At 34.6% G+C, this 20,849-nt stretch overlaps 1 protein-coding gene across 4 annotated transcripts in view; it reads right to left on the bottom strand.

Moving 5' to 3' along the window:
• The window catches only part of LEPR (leptin receptor), a 94,369-nt gene that overhangs the window by 12,998 nt on the left and 60,522 nt on the right, over positions 1-20,849 (bottom strand). For all 4 annotated transcript variants that reach the window (XM_082664576.1, XM_082664573.1, XM_082664574.1 and 1 more), the window contains 9 exons: positions 18,354-18,553; positions 15,792-15,940; positions 14,606-14,765; positions 14,406-14,488; positions 11,133-11,349; positions 10,129-10,311; positions 8,610-8,705; positions 7,123-7,225; positions 6,108-6,183 (listed from right to left, as the gene is read on the bottom strand). In XM_082664576.1, coding sequence (XP_082520702.1) covers positions 6,108-6,183; positions 7,123-7,225; positions 8,610-8,705; positions 10,129-10,311; positions 11,133-11,349; positions 14,406-14,488; positions 14,606-14,765; positions 15,792-15,940; positions 18,354-18,553 — 1,267 coding nt within the window. The remainder of the gene's footprint in view (positions 1-6,107; positions 6,184-7,122; positions 7,226-8,609; positions 8,706-10,128; positions 10,312-11,132; positions 11,350-14,405; positions 14,489-14,605; positions 14,766-15,791; positions 15,941-18,353; positions 18,554-20,849) is intronic.

The raw sequence follows: 20,849 nt of genomic DNA on the forward strand, positions 1-20,849 counted from the left end.
AGCACAGAACATATCAACCCTGACTTAAGTAAAAGTGTAAAGTTACAGTTGACAGAGATTGGGAAGTGGAGGGAGAAATGGAGGGAAGGGTAAGAGTGCTAATGTCTTTATTTTATTAAAAAGAAAAAATGGGGGAAGGGGAGCTCCAAGAAACAGTCTTTATTTCGTTGAACAAGAAATGGAGTTTAAGAAGATTCTTCTGAGGTTGCAGAGTGATTACTGAAGGAACTGAAAAAAGTGACAAACTATATATGGTAGGAGCATGGGGAAAGAAGGGGAGAAAAACTATATGTATAAGTAAATCCTCATTATAGCCAGAGATCAGTAAATAATGTCTACATTTCATAATGCCATAAGCATATTATTTTTAGAAATATAAAGGTGACGTGCCAGAAAAATTAAAAGCAAACCAGTTTAAAGTAATGGCACTTGGGAAGCAAGACTAAAGGTAGAGAAGGGTGCAGAAGAGACTATACTGTCCAATAAATGTTTTTCCATACTATTTCACTATTAAACCATGCACACTAGGCATACCGTAATGCAAAATGATTTTTTAAAATAATGGGACATATCAAGGCGTATACTCCCAGAGAACAAAGAGACATATACAACCATGTGTCCTGTAGCATTGTTTATAATAAATAGAAAATAGTTTTCTATCCATCAGCAGGGGAATGGATATATGAATTGTGGTATATATTCATAGGATGAAATATTATGGATCAAATTATTAAACGAAATGAAATATATCAACATGAAGATATCTCAAAAAGAATGCTGAAAAAAAAAGAATGCTGAGAAAATAATAATTTTTGAATGATATGGGAGATTAATATTAACAATAACCAAATGTATTATTGTTCATTGGTCATGGATACATACATGCAGATGTAAGAAAAAAGGTGTTGTATAAAAGCATGAACTAGACAAATACATACTATATTCTTGAAAGTGGGTGCCCTAGGAAGGGAAGGAGAGACTAAAACTAGTAAGGGCAACAAGCAGGACAAACTTTATCTATAATTTTTATTAATAAAAATATATGAGGCAAATATGAGAAAATTTTAAGATATTGTGTTAGTACACTGACGTTTTTATATTACTCCATTTTATGTACTTATATTGTCTTAAAATAATTTTAAAGGGTAAAAGGAAACGGAACATACAAAAGAAAGAAAATCAAGGGGAAATTATGTGAGAGAATTTTCATCACATATGGTATCATCCTATACTGACGTTGTTTTAAACAAATGTGGGTTTTTTGGGAAATACCTCAGAATACTGGTTTTTTTCATCTTTGATTTGAATACTTACACGTTTAGTATGGATTTTGATTTACTATAAAGGGAAGGAGAATGATAGCTTAAAAAGTGGAAGAAATTAATTAATTAATTTTAGGGGACATTTTAGAAATCAGGGTTTATTGTCTAGAAATTACAGGTATAGATAAAAATCAATGTTCAAAAAGATCCGAATTTGAAGAACAAATTAAGGGAAATAGTTTATACAAAAATTATTACCTCCTTTTAAACAATACTGTATTTGAATTGTTTTTAAAAACAATGGGCTCCCATAGTCTGTTTGCTTTGCAATGCGTTGTGGGTTTTTTGTGTTTCCTTTTGTTTTAGAATTGGAAATCTCAAATTTTGCTTATCCATTTCATCATTTGATGGCTATTTGGGTTGTTTCCATGTTTTGACCATTATGAACACTGTTGCTATGAACATTCATATACAAGCTTCTGTGTAGATATATGACTTCATTTCCATTGGATATATACCTAGCAGTGGATTGTTGGGTCATATGGTAATTCTATGTTTAACTGTTGGAGAACTGTCAGACTATTTTCCAAAAGCGCTGCACCATTTTCACATTCCCAGCAGCAGTGTAGGAGAGTTACAATTTCTCCACATTCTCACCAACACTTATTATCTGTCATTTTAATTATAGCCATCCTAGCTAGTGTAAAGTGCTACCTTGTGTTTTTGGTTTGCATTCCCCTAATCGCTAATGATGTTGAGCACATATATATTCATTTGTGCTTATGGCTATTGGTACATCTTCTTTGCAGAAATGTCTATTCAGCTCCTTTGCCAATTTTTTTGCGTGTTGATATGCGTAACATAAAATTTACCATTTCAACTATTTTTAAGTGTACAATTTAGGGGCATTAGTACATTAAGCAATACATTGTTAATATGGAATCGATGGCTAGGGTATCAATGTGAGTCCAATGGACCTGAGGTTAACCAAGATTTTCACACCTACAGGCTGGATGATCAAGACAAGCTACAGAACCACTCTGTGCCTCAGTTTTGTCATCAGAAAATATAAGGCTATTAGGTCTATGAGATAATTAAATAAAATAATATGAATATGAAAGTACGGAGCAGATAGTAAATTTGTCTTGTCCTCTTTAGAAATATAATGTGAATTATATTATATTATTTTTCCCTAAAAAAATATATTTTAGTTATTTAGGAGATTAAAGTAGAAGATGAAATTTTAAGAAGTTATTTAATTTTAGAAGATTAGATTTTTATCATTAGTAAAACCTTTGAAATTATATTCTTCTTTACTCTTCAAATATCCCCAAAACTGATTTATTCCTAATTGTGTACCTGTTAAACCCTAGTAATAAACTAAGCATCTTGAGGGCTAGTTATGCTTAAAGAATATCTTAACAAGATTATGAAGTCTAACACTGGCAAAAGTAAAAAAAAAAAAAAAAAATCAGTCTTACAAATAAGGACATTCACACCTACTGTACTTAAAAAATTCTTCACACTTCCTCAGTTTACCAGAACCTGGGGAAATGTGATGATATTTCCGTCTATTGTATATGTCTGCCAGATGATCTGCTGTGGCATTACACTCCTCCTCAGGGAGCTCAGCGGGGTAGCGCATAGGCTAAAAAACGGTCACTGACTGAACCTACATCCACCAAGTGGTTCCTTTGTGTCGGGCATTTTCTGGAAAAGGGAAAAGCCATTTGGTGCAGGTTCAAACTGCATTTTGCTTAGGTGGGCCTAATCATTTCCCTGCCCTGGTAAACACTTAGAAACCATTTTCCCGGTGGTTCATAGAGGAGATTTCAGAGCTTAACATATTGAAGACAGAGTGTTTGAGCTTCTCTGAAAGAGACAGTAAGATGGTTATTCCCTACATTTATATGTACTGACATGGTGAAGCTTTTAATTTTTTATTTAGATAGGTATTTAGATTTTTTAGACAAAACTCCTCTCACATTAAAAGATGAAAAAACCCCAATATTTAAGAAAAATAATCTCCTTACTCTTTGTCTTTTAATCTCCCTGCTTTCAGCTTGCAAATGTGCTAAGGTACTTCCTACCGCAGGGCTTTGTATTCACCAGCGGACTTGCTGGGCTCTACCCTCCACCACAAATCTTAGTTAATGACTGCTCATTTTCCAGATCTCAGCTCACCCCCATCCCACACACGACACTCAGCACACTGGGCCCTTTCTTTCACAACACGTAGTTTATCATTATTAGTGTCTGTAATATTATCATACTATATATTACATATAACATATATAATGTATATTATTTGTTATTTCAGTTATAAATTGATTAATGCTTATCTTCCCCATAGACTGCACACTCCAAGAGTTCCTGTTTTCTGACCATTTTAACCCTAAGGCCTAGCATAGTGACTGGCATAGGATAACTATTCAATAAATACCCCTTGAATGAATGGATGGAATGAATTAATGAATTTTAAAACAAAACATTTTAGAGAGAGAAAAGAAAAGTTCTTTCTATTCTGCTTTTAACCAAGTCACTCCTTTATGACCTCACTGTCTTACTGCCTAGATGGTAAGGAAAATCTCTTACAAATTGTTTTCCCAGAGCCTAGCAACATCCTAGACTTATATGTAAATACTTATTCTCATTTTGTGCTTGCTGAATGAATGACAAACAAATACATATGGCTGAAATATCACTATCACTACAATAAACGTCACTGTAAGAATTCATAACGGAAGAGAAAGAAGAGGAATAAATACTTTACTAATTGAAAAAACCATCAGCTCTGCTTTAATGAAAGGAGACTCCGTGTCTTACAGTGAGTAAGGGCATAGCTGAGAAGTGTATGGGTGTGGGGCTATTATTAGGTTCAGGCTAAGTGAAGTTTCTATAACGAGAATGACCATATGTAAAACTACACTGCTACCATGTCTGAAGATATGGCACTGTCTCTTCCACTGAAAGATTACAATTTAAATGTCTGCATTATTTTGCCCACATTATTACATATCTGTTCACTAATTCATTCATCGGTAAACTGTAGAGCAGTGTTTTCTAACCGCAAATCATATCTGTTAGTATGTGAATGAATGTAGAGGGTTGTAACCAGTATTTTTGAAATGAAACAGAATTTTGAAAACAGAGGGTGTTGCAAATAGTAAAACTGTTTTGAGCATCTTTTGTTTCAGTTTTGCATATTATCTACATCTACTCATTTACTAGGTTGCAAGGTAAAGCATTTTTCTCACTGTGGGTCATGGTCAAAAAAAAAAAAAAAAATCGAAAGCCAGAGAGAACACTTACTAATAGAACAGGCTCCAAAGTCAGACAAATTAGAAAACTAAGCCAGACTCTAAAACAAGTTACCTAACCATTATAAGCTTTAGGTTTTTTCTTCTATAAAATGGAGATTATAATACTTATCCCACAGGGTAACTGAAAGAATAACATAAAACATGTAAATATGTAAAATAATGATAACTAATATTTGTTGAGACAATACTATGTTAGAAGTACTATCTTCTTTAGTCCCCCAAACAACCCAATGAGGTAAGTTCTATTAAACCTCATTTTACAGGAGAGGAAACAGAGATACTGAGAATTGAAGTAAAAATCTTAATGAGCGTAAGAATATGTATCTCAGTCATTTGCACATAAATAAATGGACATTATTATAAGATAGCAGCAAGTCATTAATAAATCCTGACCCTAGTACTTTGCCTTTAGCAGGAGAAGCTCAACAATAGTTGTGATTGGTAAAACACAGCCCTTGAACTCGGAACACTCTTCACAAGAAAAAATAAAATGCTCCAGGAACTTAAAGGGGGCAGAAATTCTTCTGAACTACATTTGTTCACAAAAGGCTTGGGGAAAGAAGAGCTTAGAGCAAGGTCTTCATTGACGTGGAAGGGTCTGTAGAGATGAGGAGAACAGCATAGGCATGACTAAGGCCCACGGACAGAAAAAATGAATCTGTAGGTTGATAACAGATTGTAGAGAGAAGTCATTGAGTACTTGCTCTTGTAACTGAAAGAAAACCACTGAAGACTTGTAACAGTGACTAATGATGACACAATTACTGAGACTGCATCATAACCTCCATATGATTATTGTTCAAAACAGCGTGAAGATACTTTGCCATGAAAATTGAATTCTATTTTCCCAATTTTATGGGTGGAAAACCAACCTTGCTTCAAGGGAAATTATGAGAATTAATGATACATTTGTTAAACTCTAGAGTTTTCTGAGAAATTCTATTATAAAGTGCAAATTATTTTATTAGAGTTGACTAATTGTTTCATAAAGTAGCTTGAAAGGAACTATCTTCATAAATATAAGTTTTATTATGATAATTGCATTTTTCAGATTGCAGTATTTGAGGAAAGGATTATTTATATAGTTTTTAACTGATTTAAGTAATTATGGAGATAATTACAAGGGTTAAAAAATATTGATTCCAGCCTTTTCCTAAGGACAATCAATTTATACCAAAAAAGTATATACAAATATTTGTTCTCCACCAGATTTGACTCTAATATTCTAATATTTATTTCATTATATACTGTGACACAGAAGAAAGATATGTATTTGTTAACTCAGATGATAAACTACCTATTGAATTTTTTTTGTCCTGGTTTCAAATCCCTGCATCTTGCTATTCTTGAAAACAAATAACAGATTAAATAGACTCATATTAAGATTAATTGAATAAAATAAGATTTAAACCTTATCCTTAAAATGTTTTAAACCTTAAAAATGTTTGAAGCTCTAGAAGGCATATAGCATCTAAAATGTGATCTTATATAGTCTGGGGTTTAAAAAAACTGAAAAAGGGACCTTCTGAAAATTAAGTCCTTGTGCCCAGGAACAATTCTTGGGGTTTGGAACATCTTCCCAAAACAGCTTTTTCATCCTACAAAAGATAAACAAGGCATTAGAAGTAACGAAAAACATTCACATTGAAAATGTTAACAGTTAATAATATGTACAAACTAGAAATTTATCTACCAGACTGGTTATGCCTCAGTAGGATCAGATTCACTTTCACATGCTCTACCATGAAGATCTCCACCAACTTTCTGTCTAGACCAAAGTTAATGATCACTATAATAAACATAGCCAACTCTTATTAAAAACTGTTTGCCAGGCACTGTGCTAATAAATGCTTTGCACAGGTTTTTCTCAGAGAAAATTAAATATTAAATATGGCCATCAATTGAGTTTCAGAAACAATTCTACTGGATACGGCCCGATCAGCTCACTTGACTGAAAGGTAAATTCAGATTGTAAAATTACTTTTCCCTCTTCACTGCTAGAAGACAAAATTTTCTGTAGAGATTTGGCATGTGTGAAATAACCTCAATGGTCCGGACCTCTCAGCACAGAGTAATGGGGCACCCAAAGAACCATCCAAGAAATTCAAGGCCATTTGCCAAACCAAACAGAATGGAGCCACTCAGCGCTGACGTTTAAAAAGCAGAATGCCTACTGACCATAAGTGAACTGACGGCTTCAGATAAATCTTCACCACTAAAGGTTCTCAACCTAGATTGTACAACTTTGAAAGCCATTCTTCTCACCTCTAAGAACATACTGTCTAGGATTTCCTATTATAAGCTTGTTATTTCATGAATGTATATACAGTAAAAAAAAAACAATTTCTAATTTCTTTCCTGAGGCTTATGTGTACTAGCAAAACCAAGTGTGGTTTCCTGAAATCAGGTTTTTTCTTTTTACGCCATCTCATTGCCATCAAATACATATAAAAATATTTAGAACACTTCAGTGTTTCTGATTTGGATCTAAAATCAAGGTTTAAATATGTTCAAGATTTTAACACCAAGTACAATACCTTTGGTGTGATATTAACAATGTTCCAAGCAATAAGATGGAAGAGGAAATAATTATTGGCACAATTACATATAGACCTGCATCATGCTGGTGTTTTTCATCATCTGAAAAAGAAAAAATTCACACAACTCTGAAGCTTGAGGAAATAACATCTTTCTGAATCAGAAATTATAATAGACTTTTTTTCTGATTTCAACATAAATCTGAATGACCTTTAAAGATATAAAAATCAGAAAGAGGAAGATAAAAGTATAGCTTTGATCACATTAATAAAATTATTATTTTGGTCAGAATTATGCTTCTTGTAATTTAGCAAAACATGTTTTCAAAATTATTTATTTGCCAGCTCTCTCCATCTGGTCACTTTTAGATTATATGAGTCCAAGTGTCAATAAAAGTTGTTATGATGACTCTTTGTTTCAGCATCTGCTTTTAGAGAAGGCAACCTACAACACCCACCAACCTCTATCTTGCTCACTCCAGACACATTGACCTCCTTACTGTTTCTTGAACCACAAAGCACGCTCACTCTTCAGGGCCTTTGCACTTACTATCCCCTTGCTGAAATGCTCTTCCCCTTTGTTCTTGCAGGGCTTTACCCAAATATCACCTTCACAGAGAAAAAGACCGTTTTGGGCCATCCTTACTAAAGCACCACATTTTAACTCCATCCCTTCATTTTATTTTGCTTCATGCACTTATTTCTATCTGACATTATATTATACATGATTTGTTTATTGTCTGTCATTCTTATTAGAGTACTGGAGTTTAAGCTCCATTTAGGGCACAGACTTATGTTCACTGTTCAATCCCTAGTGCTTAGAACAGTGTTCAGTGTATATTTGTTGAACAATACATGAATGAAGCTTTATAATTATTTTAATTCTAAAACCAGGTGAAATGTTTCTCTCTTGAAACTTCATTATTGGGTTGCTTGGATTTGAAGACAATCTGAAAAGTAACAGCAGAATCAAAATGTTCCCACTTCAAGTACAGTAAGGTGAATCAGAAATATAAGACACCCTGTGAACTTTTTTCTATAATTATTGCTATAGTTTTATTTTTAGAAAAAGATTTCCTTTAGAAGATGATTAAAATTTAAAGACTCATAAATATGAGTCAAAACATATTGTTTGGGGTAGGTGTATTTATATTAATTGTACAGAAAATTAATATTTTTCCAATTAATCTTTATGATGATGTATTTTATTGTATAGCTGGATACTTCCCTTTATTTTGTTTCCATCAACTTTTAGACTGAAATTTTTACTTACCAATACAAGAATACAATACCACGCCTGATTATTCTTCTTACCACCACCATGGAACCATGTACCCTTACTGCAGTCACCCATGAGGCATCTACATAAGACTCTGGGCTATTCCATGATTCCATCAGAAAGAAAAGAATCAGATGGCAGCATTACTGCTAGCTAAGGAGGAAACCACAAATCTGTGTAAAAAGAAACTAAAAGTAAACATTTTTACCTTGGGTGAAACTATCAATTATCTTCGGTTTCCCCACTCCCTCCATAAATATCGGGTAAAGACTGAACTGATACTTCTCAATGGGGATAAAATGATCTGAGGAGAAAAAATATTTTAAAGAGTCATTCCCACTGAATTAATATAAATGAGTGAAATCTATGTACAAAAATGTTAAGTGACTCTTATATTTCCATGGATGTAAAATTGATGACTTATGGGTTGAAACTGATGGATTAAAAACTGATGATTGTTACCTATGGATTGAAACTGATAATTAGGGAGTTTCAAAGACAATCTAAGCACTACCAATTCTACTGTAATGACAATAATTTCACAAATAATGTTTTAAAATCTTACCCAAAGATAGAAGATTGCAATTTTTCAAAGGCATGTTCCAGTGATAGCCAGTTTGTTCAAGTTCAGGGTGTAGGAGTTGTTTTGTTTCCCTTTCCAGGACAATACACTCTACCTCCTAAGACCAAAGCCAGCAATATTCCCTTTTCATAAGAATTTAGTTTACTTAGCCTCCCCATTCAAGGCAGCTGGGAGACTAAAGTCTCATGAAATCCCATGCAGAGAAGATGGGAGTGGGGACCAGGAATTACCTTATATATCCAGACGTCTAGATCTACGGAGGATGATCACCTTCATAGCAAAGCTCAAAATGGATCTATCAGTGATCTATCATTTTTACAAATGCTAGTAAGATATAAATATTATTCCACAAGAGATAAATCTCTTTGAAGCACAGAGAGCAACCACCTAGACAACAGTATAGTAATGAACTGGATTTAGTTCTCTATCAATAATTTGTTTCTATCTACCTTGATGCTAAATTCTAGGGTCTTTGCAATGAAATAGAAGTATGTGCCTTTGGGATGATGTTGTAAATAAGAACATGGCAATCCTTAGCTTCCCTGCTTAAACCTTACTCAGACTTGGAGACTCTGTATTGTGCACTAATATTTTGTATTTTAATCACCTTGTGGGGTAACTGGTCTACTTTGGGAATATTATGCTGGCTTATGATCCTCAGACCTTCAGCCTGGCCCTCCCACTCACTGCTAGTGGCATCGTAAGTTGGTACACAATTTGGGAAAACAATTTGTCAGTAGCTATCCAAAGCCATTAAAATGGTTTTAAAAAAAGGTTAAGCTGGAAGCAACATAAATGTTCTCAAATAAATAAATGGTTTATGTAGATTCTGGAATAAAATGCTATACAATCATTTAAAAAATAGTTATAAGGATTGTGAACAAAATAGAAACATGCTTGTGATATATCAAAAGAACAAACCATAAGAAAAGTGGTAGATGATATGATTACAACTACATAAAATATTTAAATGGAAAAAGATCAAATGAAATAGCATTAAATGTTTGTAATAGGATGACAATTTAGGCAGCAAGATATATCATCTATATTTTTGAAGTTTTCATCAACTATCTTATTTGAATTAATAATCTGTAGTGTCATACTAATCCATAGGAGAAACTTAATTAAAGTACAGTAAGCTTACCGTGGACATAATACTTCTTAACAGAGGAAGGGATTCTAAGCCATTTAATTTCATTGTCTTCATGAAGAATTTTCCACTCAAGAATAAAATACATCAGATTGTAATCACTGGGTGATAGCATCCAGGAAAGAATTACACAACTGCTGTTTAAAGGATATGCACTGAGTGACTGCACGATATTTACTGTGGGGAAAACAAGGAAATTTATTTTTAAATTCAAAATTAATGAAGATCTCCTAATTGCCTTTAGGAACATATAACCTACTGAAAAGGGGAGAAGGAAGAGAAAGCAGACATTTATACAAATAAATAAAGCAGACATTTATACATGGCAATTATTTTTGTATCACAAGAGTCATATAAGCAGAGAGGTGTGGGAATATATGCTATGAGGAGAAATAAGATTCTACCTAAAATCCAAAAAAGAGATTTTTGGATATGGTCAAAAGGTGTTCTCTACTGTAATACTGTACAAGCCTATTAATCATTCTAATTCCCTCCAAATCTTCTCTCCCGCTGATGGAGTCAGTGCTTTCAAAGCACAAATCTGATCATTTTAACACACTCTCCTCAGAGTCCCACTTAAAAGCCTCCAGACTTCCGCACGTGAGAACAAAATTCCTATCATGCCTACAATTCCCTGAGGGCCATGCCTCAGAGCCTCTGTCGGCCTTTCTGGACTTTTTTTGCACCAGCGCCAACCAGGTCTTCCTTCATATCCTCTCCTGGAATACAGGACTTCTGGTCAGATTTTTCCTCTCGCGGGAGCACTTCCCCCGACCTTCTGGGGAAGTTTAATTCCTCTACTGTATCCTCAAGAAAGCTTCTCTGACACTCAATACCAGGTTAGGCTCTTATTTTCTTTTCTTTTATAAAATTATACTCTTTTCCTGGGAACACTCTTCTCAGTTTGTAAATAGGCATTAACTTGCATGATTATTTGATTCATGTTTGTCTCATCTACTGGACTCTGTGAATGCAAAGTGAGGTGTACCTTTTCTTACCTTTGCTCATGGGCCATGAGAATGTTAAATTCAAATTTGCAGAAGAAGCACCAATTGAATTGACGGCCAGAACGGTAACAGAGTGTGCTTGCTCTGTCCAAAGGAAAGTGAATTTAGTGTGATTTCCTACATCTTCTGACCATGTTCCATTGCGGGAAGTATGATGTTTCACCACATATCTTCTCACACTGCACAATGAGTCATTTTTCATCAGGGGCTGCGGTAAACATAAAAATTGATTAGCTCAAGGGCTACAGTGCTTTTTATACTGACTGAGCTCACGGAACTCCTACTAAACATTTCCCATTGGTAAGCAGGGGTCAGGCCAGAGCGAGCACTGCTGAATTCAAGGCTGAGGTATGGGGCTCTGACCACAGTCTCCCTGAAGCCGTCTGGGTGGCTATGGAGCATGGGAAACTTATCTCCCCCCTTTTGGTTTTTTTCTTTTAGGACTCAAAGACTAAATCATTTGAAGATAATGAAGTATGGATACAAATAGGACACTTTTCCACCTGGAAGTCTCACTCTAATTCTAGAGAAAAGAAAGACTGAAAGAGAGTTGAGAGTTTCTTCATCTAAAAAGCAAAAAAGGAATAACCCTCTGTTTTCATAAAGCAACAACTAGAGAGAGTTGAAAAGATATTAATCATCACTTCTATTAATCCTGGTGAGACTGGTCACTCATTTTTTTTCTTCCCTTGATATGCTGCCCCTTCCAGTAACAGAGGCTATCAGGACAGTGTACATGGAACCCCAGAATTTGTGTCTTTAGTTAAAAAAATATCATACCAGGTCACTGATGATTCAGTGTAAAATATATAATTAGTCCAATTGTATTCATCCGTTCTACAGAATATAACAATATGTCCCACTTCCCCCATCACCTTCACCTGTTTCAGGTAAGATTTAAGTGCTACCAATCCCTTGTAAACCCTTAGAAAGCTTAACTCTATACAACAGACTAGAACAGTGCTTCCCAATTTTTGTCATTGAGATTCTTCTAAGTCAGAAATTGAGAAACATAAATACAAACAAACATAAATATGTCCCTGCAGGGCGTGGAAGAACCTGGGTAGGTGGTAAGATTTTAGCAGCCTCTGCAACAAATAAATGTCTGAAAACTCATGCAAATTTTGCATTTTGTTATTTTAAAAAATCTATGTCAGTTTTCATATACAAATATTTACTTTCATAACCATCAAGTAAAATTGATGATAAAGTCCTTACTTTCTAGTCCTACAAGCTGCTCTAGGCTCATCTTGTGTTATTTCCTGCCCCAGCCCTATAACCGAGCATTTTTTCACAGAGCCCTAGTTCCTTTCATTGGAGAATAGTATTAGAAACAAATCTGGGAATACTCCTTACTACCAGAATATGGATTTCTCAGCTTACAGATCAAGGAAATACGTCTGTGTATACTACATCTGTATACACACATATCTATGAAATTTTCTAAGTGAATCCATCTGTATCCATATTAAGCTAAACATGAGTTCATACTGATGTCTCCAACCCTAATCCATTACCACATGGATCATTCCGGTCTTCTCCTTGCTTGTCTGTAACCAATTCGACAGTGAGAAACCTGGGTCCTTCCTACCATCCATCATCCTATGCTTAATTGTTCAATTCCAGTTTGCATATCTAATGATACAAGAACAGTTAACCCATACCTTGTGAGAGAAATGACTTTATCAGCTAGGACACAGTGGTTATGTACAGTTTCTTTTGCCTTTAGTCTTAAGAATCTACTCATTAACAAGGTTACCTAGGCCTGAACCTTTTTCTCCCAACTCCTTCAGTAAGACTGTTCCATACACTTGTAATACAGTTAGTTTCTCTTACTGCAGTCTGGATTCCATCCTGGGATTCTCCAACCTCTTAACGATTTATCTTTAATTTGTATACACTAAGGTGTTTTCTTTGTGGTATAAGGTTTTATGAGTTTTGGCAAATGCATAATGCTATGTACTCACCAGGACAATATTATACAGAATAGTTTCACCATCATAAAAAATCCCCTGTTCTTCACCCATTCAAACCTTTCCCCATCAACCAAACCCCTGGAAACCACTGATCTTTTTGCCATCTCTACAGTTATGCCTTTTCTTGAATGTCCTGTAAATGGAATCATAATGTAGCCCTTTAGGCAGCCTTCTAGCTCTTAACAACATTCATTTAACAGTCATCCATATCTTTTTGTGGCTTTAGAGCAGTTTCTTTTTATCGCTGAATAATATTCCATTGTATGAAAGTACCAAAGTTTTTTGTAAGAAGCTACCAAACTATATTCAAAAGTGGCTATACCATTTTCCATTCCCACCAGCAGAGAATAAAAGTTCCTGTTGCTTTGCATGCTAGCCAGCAATTTGTCAGTTTTTTTGGATTTTAACCATTCTAATAAGTGTGTAGTGGTATCTCATTGTTGTTCTAATATGTATTTCCCTAATGACAAATGATGTTTGCTATGGATTGAATGTTTGTGTCTCCCTAAAATTCGGACCAAAAAAAAATACATTCACTTGGGATAGAAATCAATTCATTTGGGGGAGAGAACGCTTTGAAAATTTCTAAGCTGTATACTCATTGTTTTTGGAAATATCCATTGTGTATTTGCCATCATACAAAAAGAATAATCGGGCTTCCCTGGTGGCGCAGTGGTTGAGAGTCTGCCTGCCGATGCAGGGGACACGGGTTCGTGCCCCGGTCCGGGAGGATCCCACATGCCGCGGAGCAGCTGGGCCCGTAAGCCGTGGCCACTGAGCCTGCGCGTCCGGAGCCTGTGCTCCGCAACAGGAAAGTCCACGACAGTGAGAGGCCCGTGTACCACAAAAAAAAAAAAAAAAAAAAGAATAATCTAAATGCCCTTGAGATATGTAGGGAAGGCCACGTTTACTCTGTTTAGAATTAAATACAAATGGAATTTTTGGACTTGAAGGAACGCTAGATATCATCCAGTCCAATCTTATGTTGACACAGATGAGGAAACTGAGGTTGAAGGGTCTAAGTGACCTTGTCAAAATAGCACTGATTAACTATACTATGTCAAGAATAGAATTAAAGTCTCCAAACTCCAGGCCAGTGCTCCCTCCATTCTACACCTTGGCTCTCTGTAATCACTTCTCCAAATTGAAATAAACTTGGGATTGCAGAGACCAAAAATGATAGAATTATTAAGTAAGTCTTTTTTACAATGAAGGCTTTTTTACAATGAAACAAATCTTTCAAGAGTATAGAAGTAAAATTTAAGAATAACATAAAAATCAGGAATACCTTCCAAAGCAAAGTGACATTTCTCTCTTTTTTAGTGTTGTCTTCATTAATTATTCTCCAAAATTCAGGTCCTCTGATAGGAACTGCAAAATAACAAGGAGCCCAAGTTGTATATGTGTTCTTGGAAGGATTACTTTTCAGTCACATTGGAAGCACATACTTGTGCATTTTTAAGACACGTTCACAAAATCTTTGCAAACCTTTTATATCCGTGACAATTGTGTAGGCTGGAGTACTCCAATTACTCCAATATCCCAGTCCATCTAGCCTCTTACAGCGCACCTGGACAGCATAGACTGCACACAGGTCTGGCACCGGGAAACTGGCAGATTTTAATTTTGCATCATACACCTCAAATACCTATAAAATAAGTCAAACTATTAGACTGATCATTACTAACACATATGTAGCTAAAGGGCCCTGAAGTGCATTTTATTTTAAACCCTAACACTATTCCAAAATTAAGAGAGAACTGACTGTGTTTTCTGGCTTTATAAATACTCTTATTTGGCTTGAATCATGAGCTCCTTCAAGTTAAGGATTGCCTCAGTCATCTTGTTATTTCCATCTCGTGACAAGATCTGGACTGGCCCACTTGCAACCTCACTTCCCAATCACTCTTTTACCCTATTACTAATCTCTGTCCACTAATCCTCTATACACAAAGACTTTTAAGAATTTTAACCTAGTGGTTAGAAAGGGCCTGCTGCAGAGAATCTTTGATATCCAGTCTCCTCAATAAGCAAGTAAACTGTCACATTTATTACAGCTGAACTTACTGTGATCTAATTCTATTCTAGGGTTCCTGCTATTTCTAGGTCTTTGCAGGCTGCCATCAGAAAACTGACACAGGAAGGCATCATATGCACACTTGCCACTATGGGTGTGATTCTGGTTGTTTGATAAAAGCAGCTTCTTCCAAAATGTGTCCCACTGAACATGCGTGTACTAAAGAACATTGTTAAAGGGAAAAAGATTCCTTGGTAAAATGAGTTTGAGAAACATAGGATGAAATAAAGTTACAAATGTTTCTTAAATTCAGGACTTCTCTAAACCTTTAATATGTAATATACCATGATTCTACACTAGGGACATATGGTGATTCAGGGTTTCTTAAACTTTATTAAGCCATGTGATCTTTCTTCAAGAAACATTGTATGGGACCAATGTACTATAAAACACATTTTGGGAAATGATAAATAGCAGGAAAGTTCATTTCTTAAAAGGGTTAGAATTAGATCAATCTATTTAATAAAAAGAGCTATGGAATACAGGAGGATGTACTTTTATGCCAATAAAATAAACCTTATGCAATAAAATTCTTAAACAGTTATAAGAAATAATATTTAGTGAGGCAAGCTGAAGAAATTTCCAGGTAAAAGGTACCTTCCATTGTACTTTTTTTCCACTTAAACCATAGCGAATCTGGAACTGAAGATTATTCTCTGGAAAGACTGGCTTCTCCCAAGATATTTTCAATAATCCAATTTTTACAGTAATTTCTGCTTTCACACTAGATGGAGGCAGTGGTTTCACTAGAAAATTTTTTTAAAGTATTATATAACAGTAATTTAAACAGTAACAATACTTTTAAAATGTTATTATGATGTTATAATATTCCATATCTTCTATTTGTAAAGTAACATCTCTTTCTCAAAACCTTCTCCTTCATTATCTCATTTGATCCCCTACAACTTTATGTGATACATAAGAAAGGGATTATCTCTATTTTGAAAATAGAGAGGTTGATTGAAAAAAGATCAATGCATCGTCCACGTCACTCTGCACGTTAACTGTAAGACCCGATTAGAAATGGAACCATTGGCTCTGCATGCAAAAGATATCATACTGATCATATGAGGAATATCAGTAGCAAACTCTGTTCTATATAGAGCTTTCATTAAAAGCAAAAAACTATACACCACATTCATTTCCACATGTGTGATTTTCAAAATCTTCTACTGTCTGTTAGGTATTTCTAGGTCAAGGTCAGAGGAAGTCTTCCAGAGTAAAGCCTTGGTTCTCTACAATCTGAGGAAAATAAGCTTTTTAAAGGGTAGAAATAGAGGCAAAGATGAACAGAACAGCAACGGCTTTAAAAAATAATAAAAGGCAACATACAAACTCAACGTATTTGGGAACTAACATCTCACAGCTCAAGCACAACAGTGTGAACCTCTGAAGCTACAGACTTCATCAACAATACTTCCTTAGACTACTGATGGCCAAAACACCTCAACTTTTTAATTACTATACAGTATCTCATGCTTATTCAATTCCTCATATGCCAAGAAGACGTTCTTCACCAACCAGTAAGATGACATATATTTCATCTCTTGAAAAGATAATTCCTCTTCAGGAAAGGAAGTATGAGCATTCAAGAGACCCAAACACATTAAAGCTGTGATTGCACTTGACGGAATCATATGGCTATCATATGTATATATTCCATGAATATCTAGTTTATAGAAAGAATGCTTTGAAGTACAATGGTTTATGTGATCCCCACAATACCCACATTAGGGAGGTAAAAGGAGCTTTCCACATTCTATAGGTGACAAAATAGTCACGGAGCACTTAAGTGACCAGCCCACGTTTACAAAGCTAGTAATAAGTGGAGCTGGCATTTGGATTCCAAAGTTGAATTTTCACATTGTTTTCTAGTACTCGGTAGGCAATATAAGTGCAATTTAAATGCCTTATGTTAGTACTGAAAAGAATAACATCAAAAATTGTTCAGATATCGAACTGAATCCATGTTGCAGTTGTCGTATAATACATGTGAGGGTATATCTGTGCATGTCTGTAGGGTAGGGAAGTAGGACAGTTCCTTGCTATCTTAGGATATTTAGTACCAGAGAAGTATTGCTTACAGTAAACTCATTTAAAATGGAACCAAACTAAACAGGAAGGGGCAGTGAGAGGGCAGATCAATTAACTGGGACTTCATATTGAAAAACTTTTTTTAATTATGACAACTTTATGCTATATTTAACAAAATATAGATTTGAATTCAGATGTGTACTAATTATTTGAAAATACAATGGATCAAATGTTAATTTCTGGTACAATTCGCCAACAAAATATTATATAGCATCAAAAGATACTCTTCTACATTTGCTGCAAAATCATAAATGGATCATTTCCCAAAGATTTCACAGTGGGGCTTCCCTGGTGGCGCAGTGGTTGAGAGTCCGCCTGCCGATGCAGGGGACACGGGTTCGTGCCCCGGTCCGGGAAGATCCCACATGCTGCAGAGCAGCTGAGCCCAGTGAGCCATGGCCGCTGAGCCTGCGCATCCGGAGCCTGTGCTCCGCAACGGGAGAGGCCACAACAGTGAGAGGCCCGCGTACCGAAAAAAAAAAAAAAAAAGGATTTCACAGTGATACTTAGAGTAACATATCAAAATCTCCAAGGGGTCTCTTATTCCTTTGAAATCAAAATATCCTTTTAAAAGAATGTTTAAAATGTTATAATGGATGTCATCATCCTTGTCTATTTTCTCTTTATTTCACTTGAGTTATTGTGAATCCTTCTGCTTCCTACCCAGCCTTACAAATTAAAGCCTTGAGCTATGACTACTCAGATTACAAAAACCGTCAGAATATCCAAATTAAACTTTTAGATTAAAAGCATCAAATATTTTCATAAGTACATTGGGAAAAAAACATAAAATAGTGCATTATTTAGAATAATATTACTACTAAATTTATACCCAGTGATCAATATAATTCATCAAATTATATGCTGAAAATCTTCCTATTATTGATTTAAAATAAAGCCAAAAGTATAAAACTTTCTAAGGCTAACTGTCTTTTCAATTCCACTGTAAGTAGGAAAAAAAATTTTTTAATCTAGTGTGATCAGAAAATTCAACAGTTACACTGAACCAACCTGAATCCAAATATGCTAATAAAAATGAAGACATACATATAGTTTTTGACATACCCACGGAGTCAGGAATGACACATGTTGGTGGAGAGTCCAGTGAACCCAAGGAGTGATTAATTCTAATCCACATTGTATAGCCGGATAATAGAAAGATTGGCTGAAACAGGCATTCATAAAAACCATCTCTCTGCAAGTGGCAATCTTTCGGTTCAGATATGGGATGAATAGATGGAATATCAGAACAGTAAAGGCTGCTCCTTAAAAGATACAAAAACAATCAATAAATATACAACACTGATGAAAGCAATATTTGAGAATTCTGCTTTATTGTTTAAAATAGACAGTTTTTGCTCCATCTAAAAGTAGTTGTTCTTATTAGAAAGGCATTTTTGAATTCTCAGCTATAACACAATCTTTCCATGAAAAGAGAAAATAACTCTTCTTAAATATTTCACTAGACAGTAAGTGGGTATGCAAATGAAATAAATGGCAATGTTCTAACAGGGAGGTAGGGATCCAATTGGAGATAGAACTTACAACACTTTGGAAGCTACGCTAATATACCTAAGTGATCGAATTTTTAAAATAAAGATCACAAGTGGTAATAGGGAATTCCTGATATGGAAAGGAAGATAAATTCCTTGCACTTTAAATTCCACAAAACAAATTGAAAACATAATGATAGTAGATTGTAGCTTACTTGACATTGTCCTAATCTTTTCTAGCTCAAAGCAATATAATTAAAATAATATCAATTATTGACTTCTTTATGGATCATATAGTCAGGTATATCACTTATTTTCTCAGAGAAGGAAATTAAGAAAATATTTTTTTATCACTACATCCCAATCAACACTCCACCTCAGAGAATACAAAGCATTTCTCCTCTTCTTTGCAATAGCCCTTCTGCCATTATTTGCTTTAAATATGGTATTTAAGTGCCTAAAGTAGCAGTTACTGTTTCCATAAGAATGGGAGTAAGGAGGTTACAAGAAAATGAAAAATCTATATTTTTCTGTCTTTCATTTTCCATTTTTTGTGATTCCTTTTTCTTCCTATTTCCTCAAAATTACAACTGTTTGTGTGTATGTGTGTGTGTGTGTGTGTGTGTGTGTGTGTGTGTGTGTGTGAATCAGTGTGGTGGGTGGGGTTAAATGAGAAAGAGGGATGAAGAGTCATCTGTGCATAAAAAATAAGAACCATGACCTTGTACAGAAGCACACTAATAGTCCACTTGGAATCCAAAGGTTAGCATCATTATCGTCACGACAGATATAACCATTTATTGAATGTTTACCAGCAGAAATCATATCACTTAACTATAATTAAATAAAATGTCATTAATTCTCACAGAAACCCTGCAAGTCCTATTATTCATTCCATTTTACAGACAAGGAAATTGAGGCCTTAGAGAGGTTAAAAAAACTTGAACACATATATTCAGCTAGTTTCATGGTTCTTCTATAAATATTAGGAAGATAAATGAGTCCAAATGCTTATGGAACAGTTGTCCACAAACACCATTTTTAATGTGAAAATGCCATGGAAAGAAAGTAAAGACAGATTACAAAAGTAACATGATTACAAAAGTAATCATGGTATGCCATGAATATTCTATTGATTTTAAAGTTCTCATATCAGGTAAGATGAAGACAGCTATGATTCCCACGTGAGAAACAAAGAAATTGCCTCATTTTTTTCTAATATTACTTAAGAATAGACTGGGAGCATTAGGAATAGGAATCAGAACACAGTATTTGAGGAAATGGATTTGTTTTTCAAGCAGAAATTTTAGATTTTAAGAATAAATGAGCACAAGCTATACAAATTGAAAGTCCCAGTACAAACTGAGACAGGGTGTTTAAGAGTAGTACACACACTTGAAAACTACTAAAGAATATTATAAAAATTGTCCTAATCAAGAGTTATTATTTTAGATAAAGGTCTCTGTAGAGAGAAGAATACTATAGGAAGACGATGACTTTAATTCTTTTCAAATCAGAGAATGGTAAAAAAAAAAAAAAAGCCACGCAAATTACTCTTTACTAGAATTGTTTAATCCTTATTAAGTAAACAAAGTTATAGTTACCAAAGGGGAAAGGGCGGGGAGGGAGGGATAATTTAGGAGTTTGGGATTAACAGATACCCAGTATTATATATATAATAGATAAACAACAAGGATTTACTATATAGCACAGAGAATTATATTCAGTATCTTATAATAACCTATAATGAAAAGAATTTGAAAAAGAATAGATACATATATATATATAAATAACTGAATCACTTTGCTGTACACCTGAACATTGTAAATCAACTATATTTCAATTAAAAAAAAATAATAATCTTACCTATTTCTAAAGACCATTCATATTATCTCTTACAATATCTGTACCACTACCTCCAACCTTTTTCTAAAACATTAATCTTCAGCAAATGATACGAGGCTTCTATAATCCTTGATATTCTCCTCTAGCCAATTCTCCAAGTCAAATTAAAATGTATAGACATTAATTTTTTGGATTTCATTTACTAACTAAAATGCAACTGTGG

The sequence above is a fragment of the Grampus griseus genome (genome assembly GCF_964374135.1).
Source record: "Grampus griseus genome assembly, chromosome: 1".
NCBI lineage: Eukaryota > Metazoa > Chordata > Mammalia > Artiodactyla > Delphinidae > Grampus > Grampus griseus.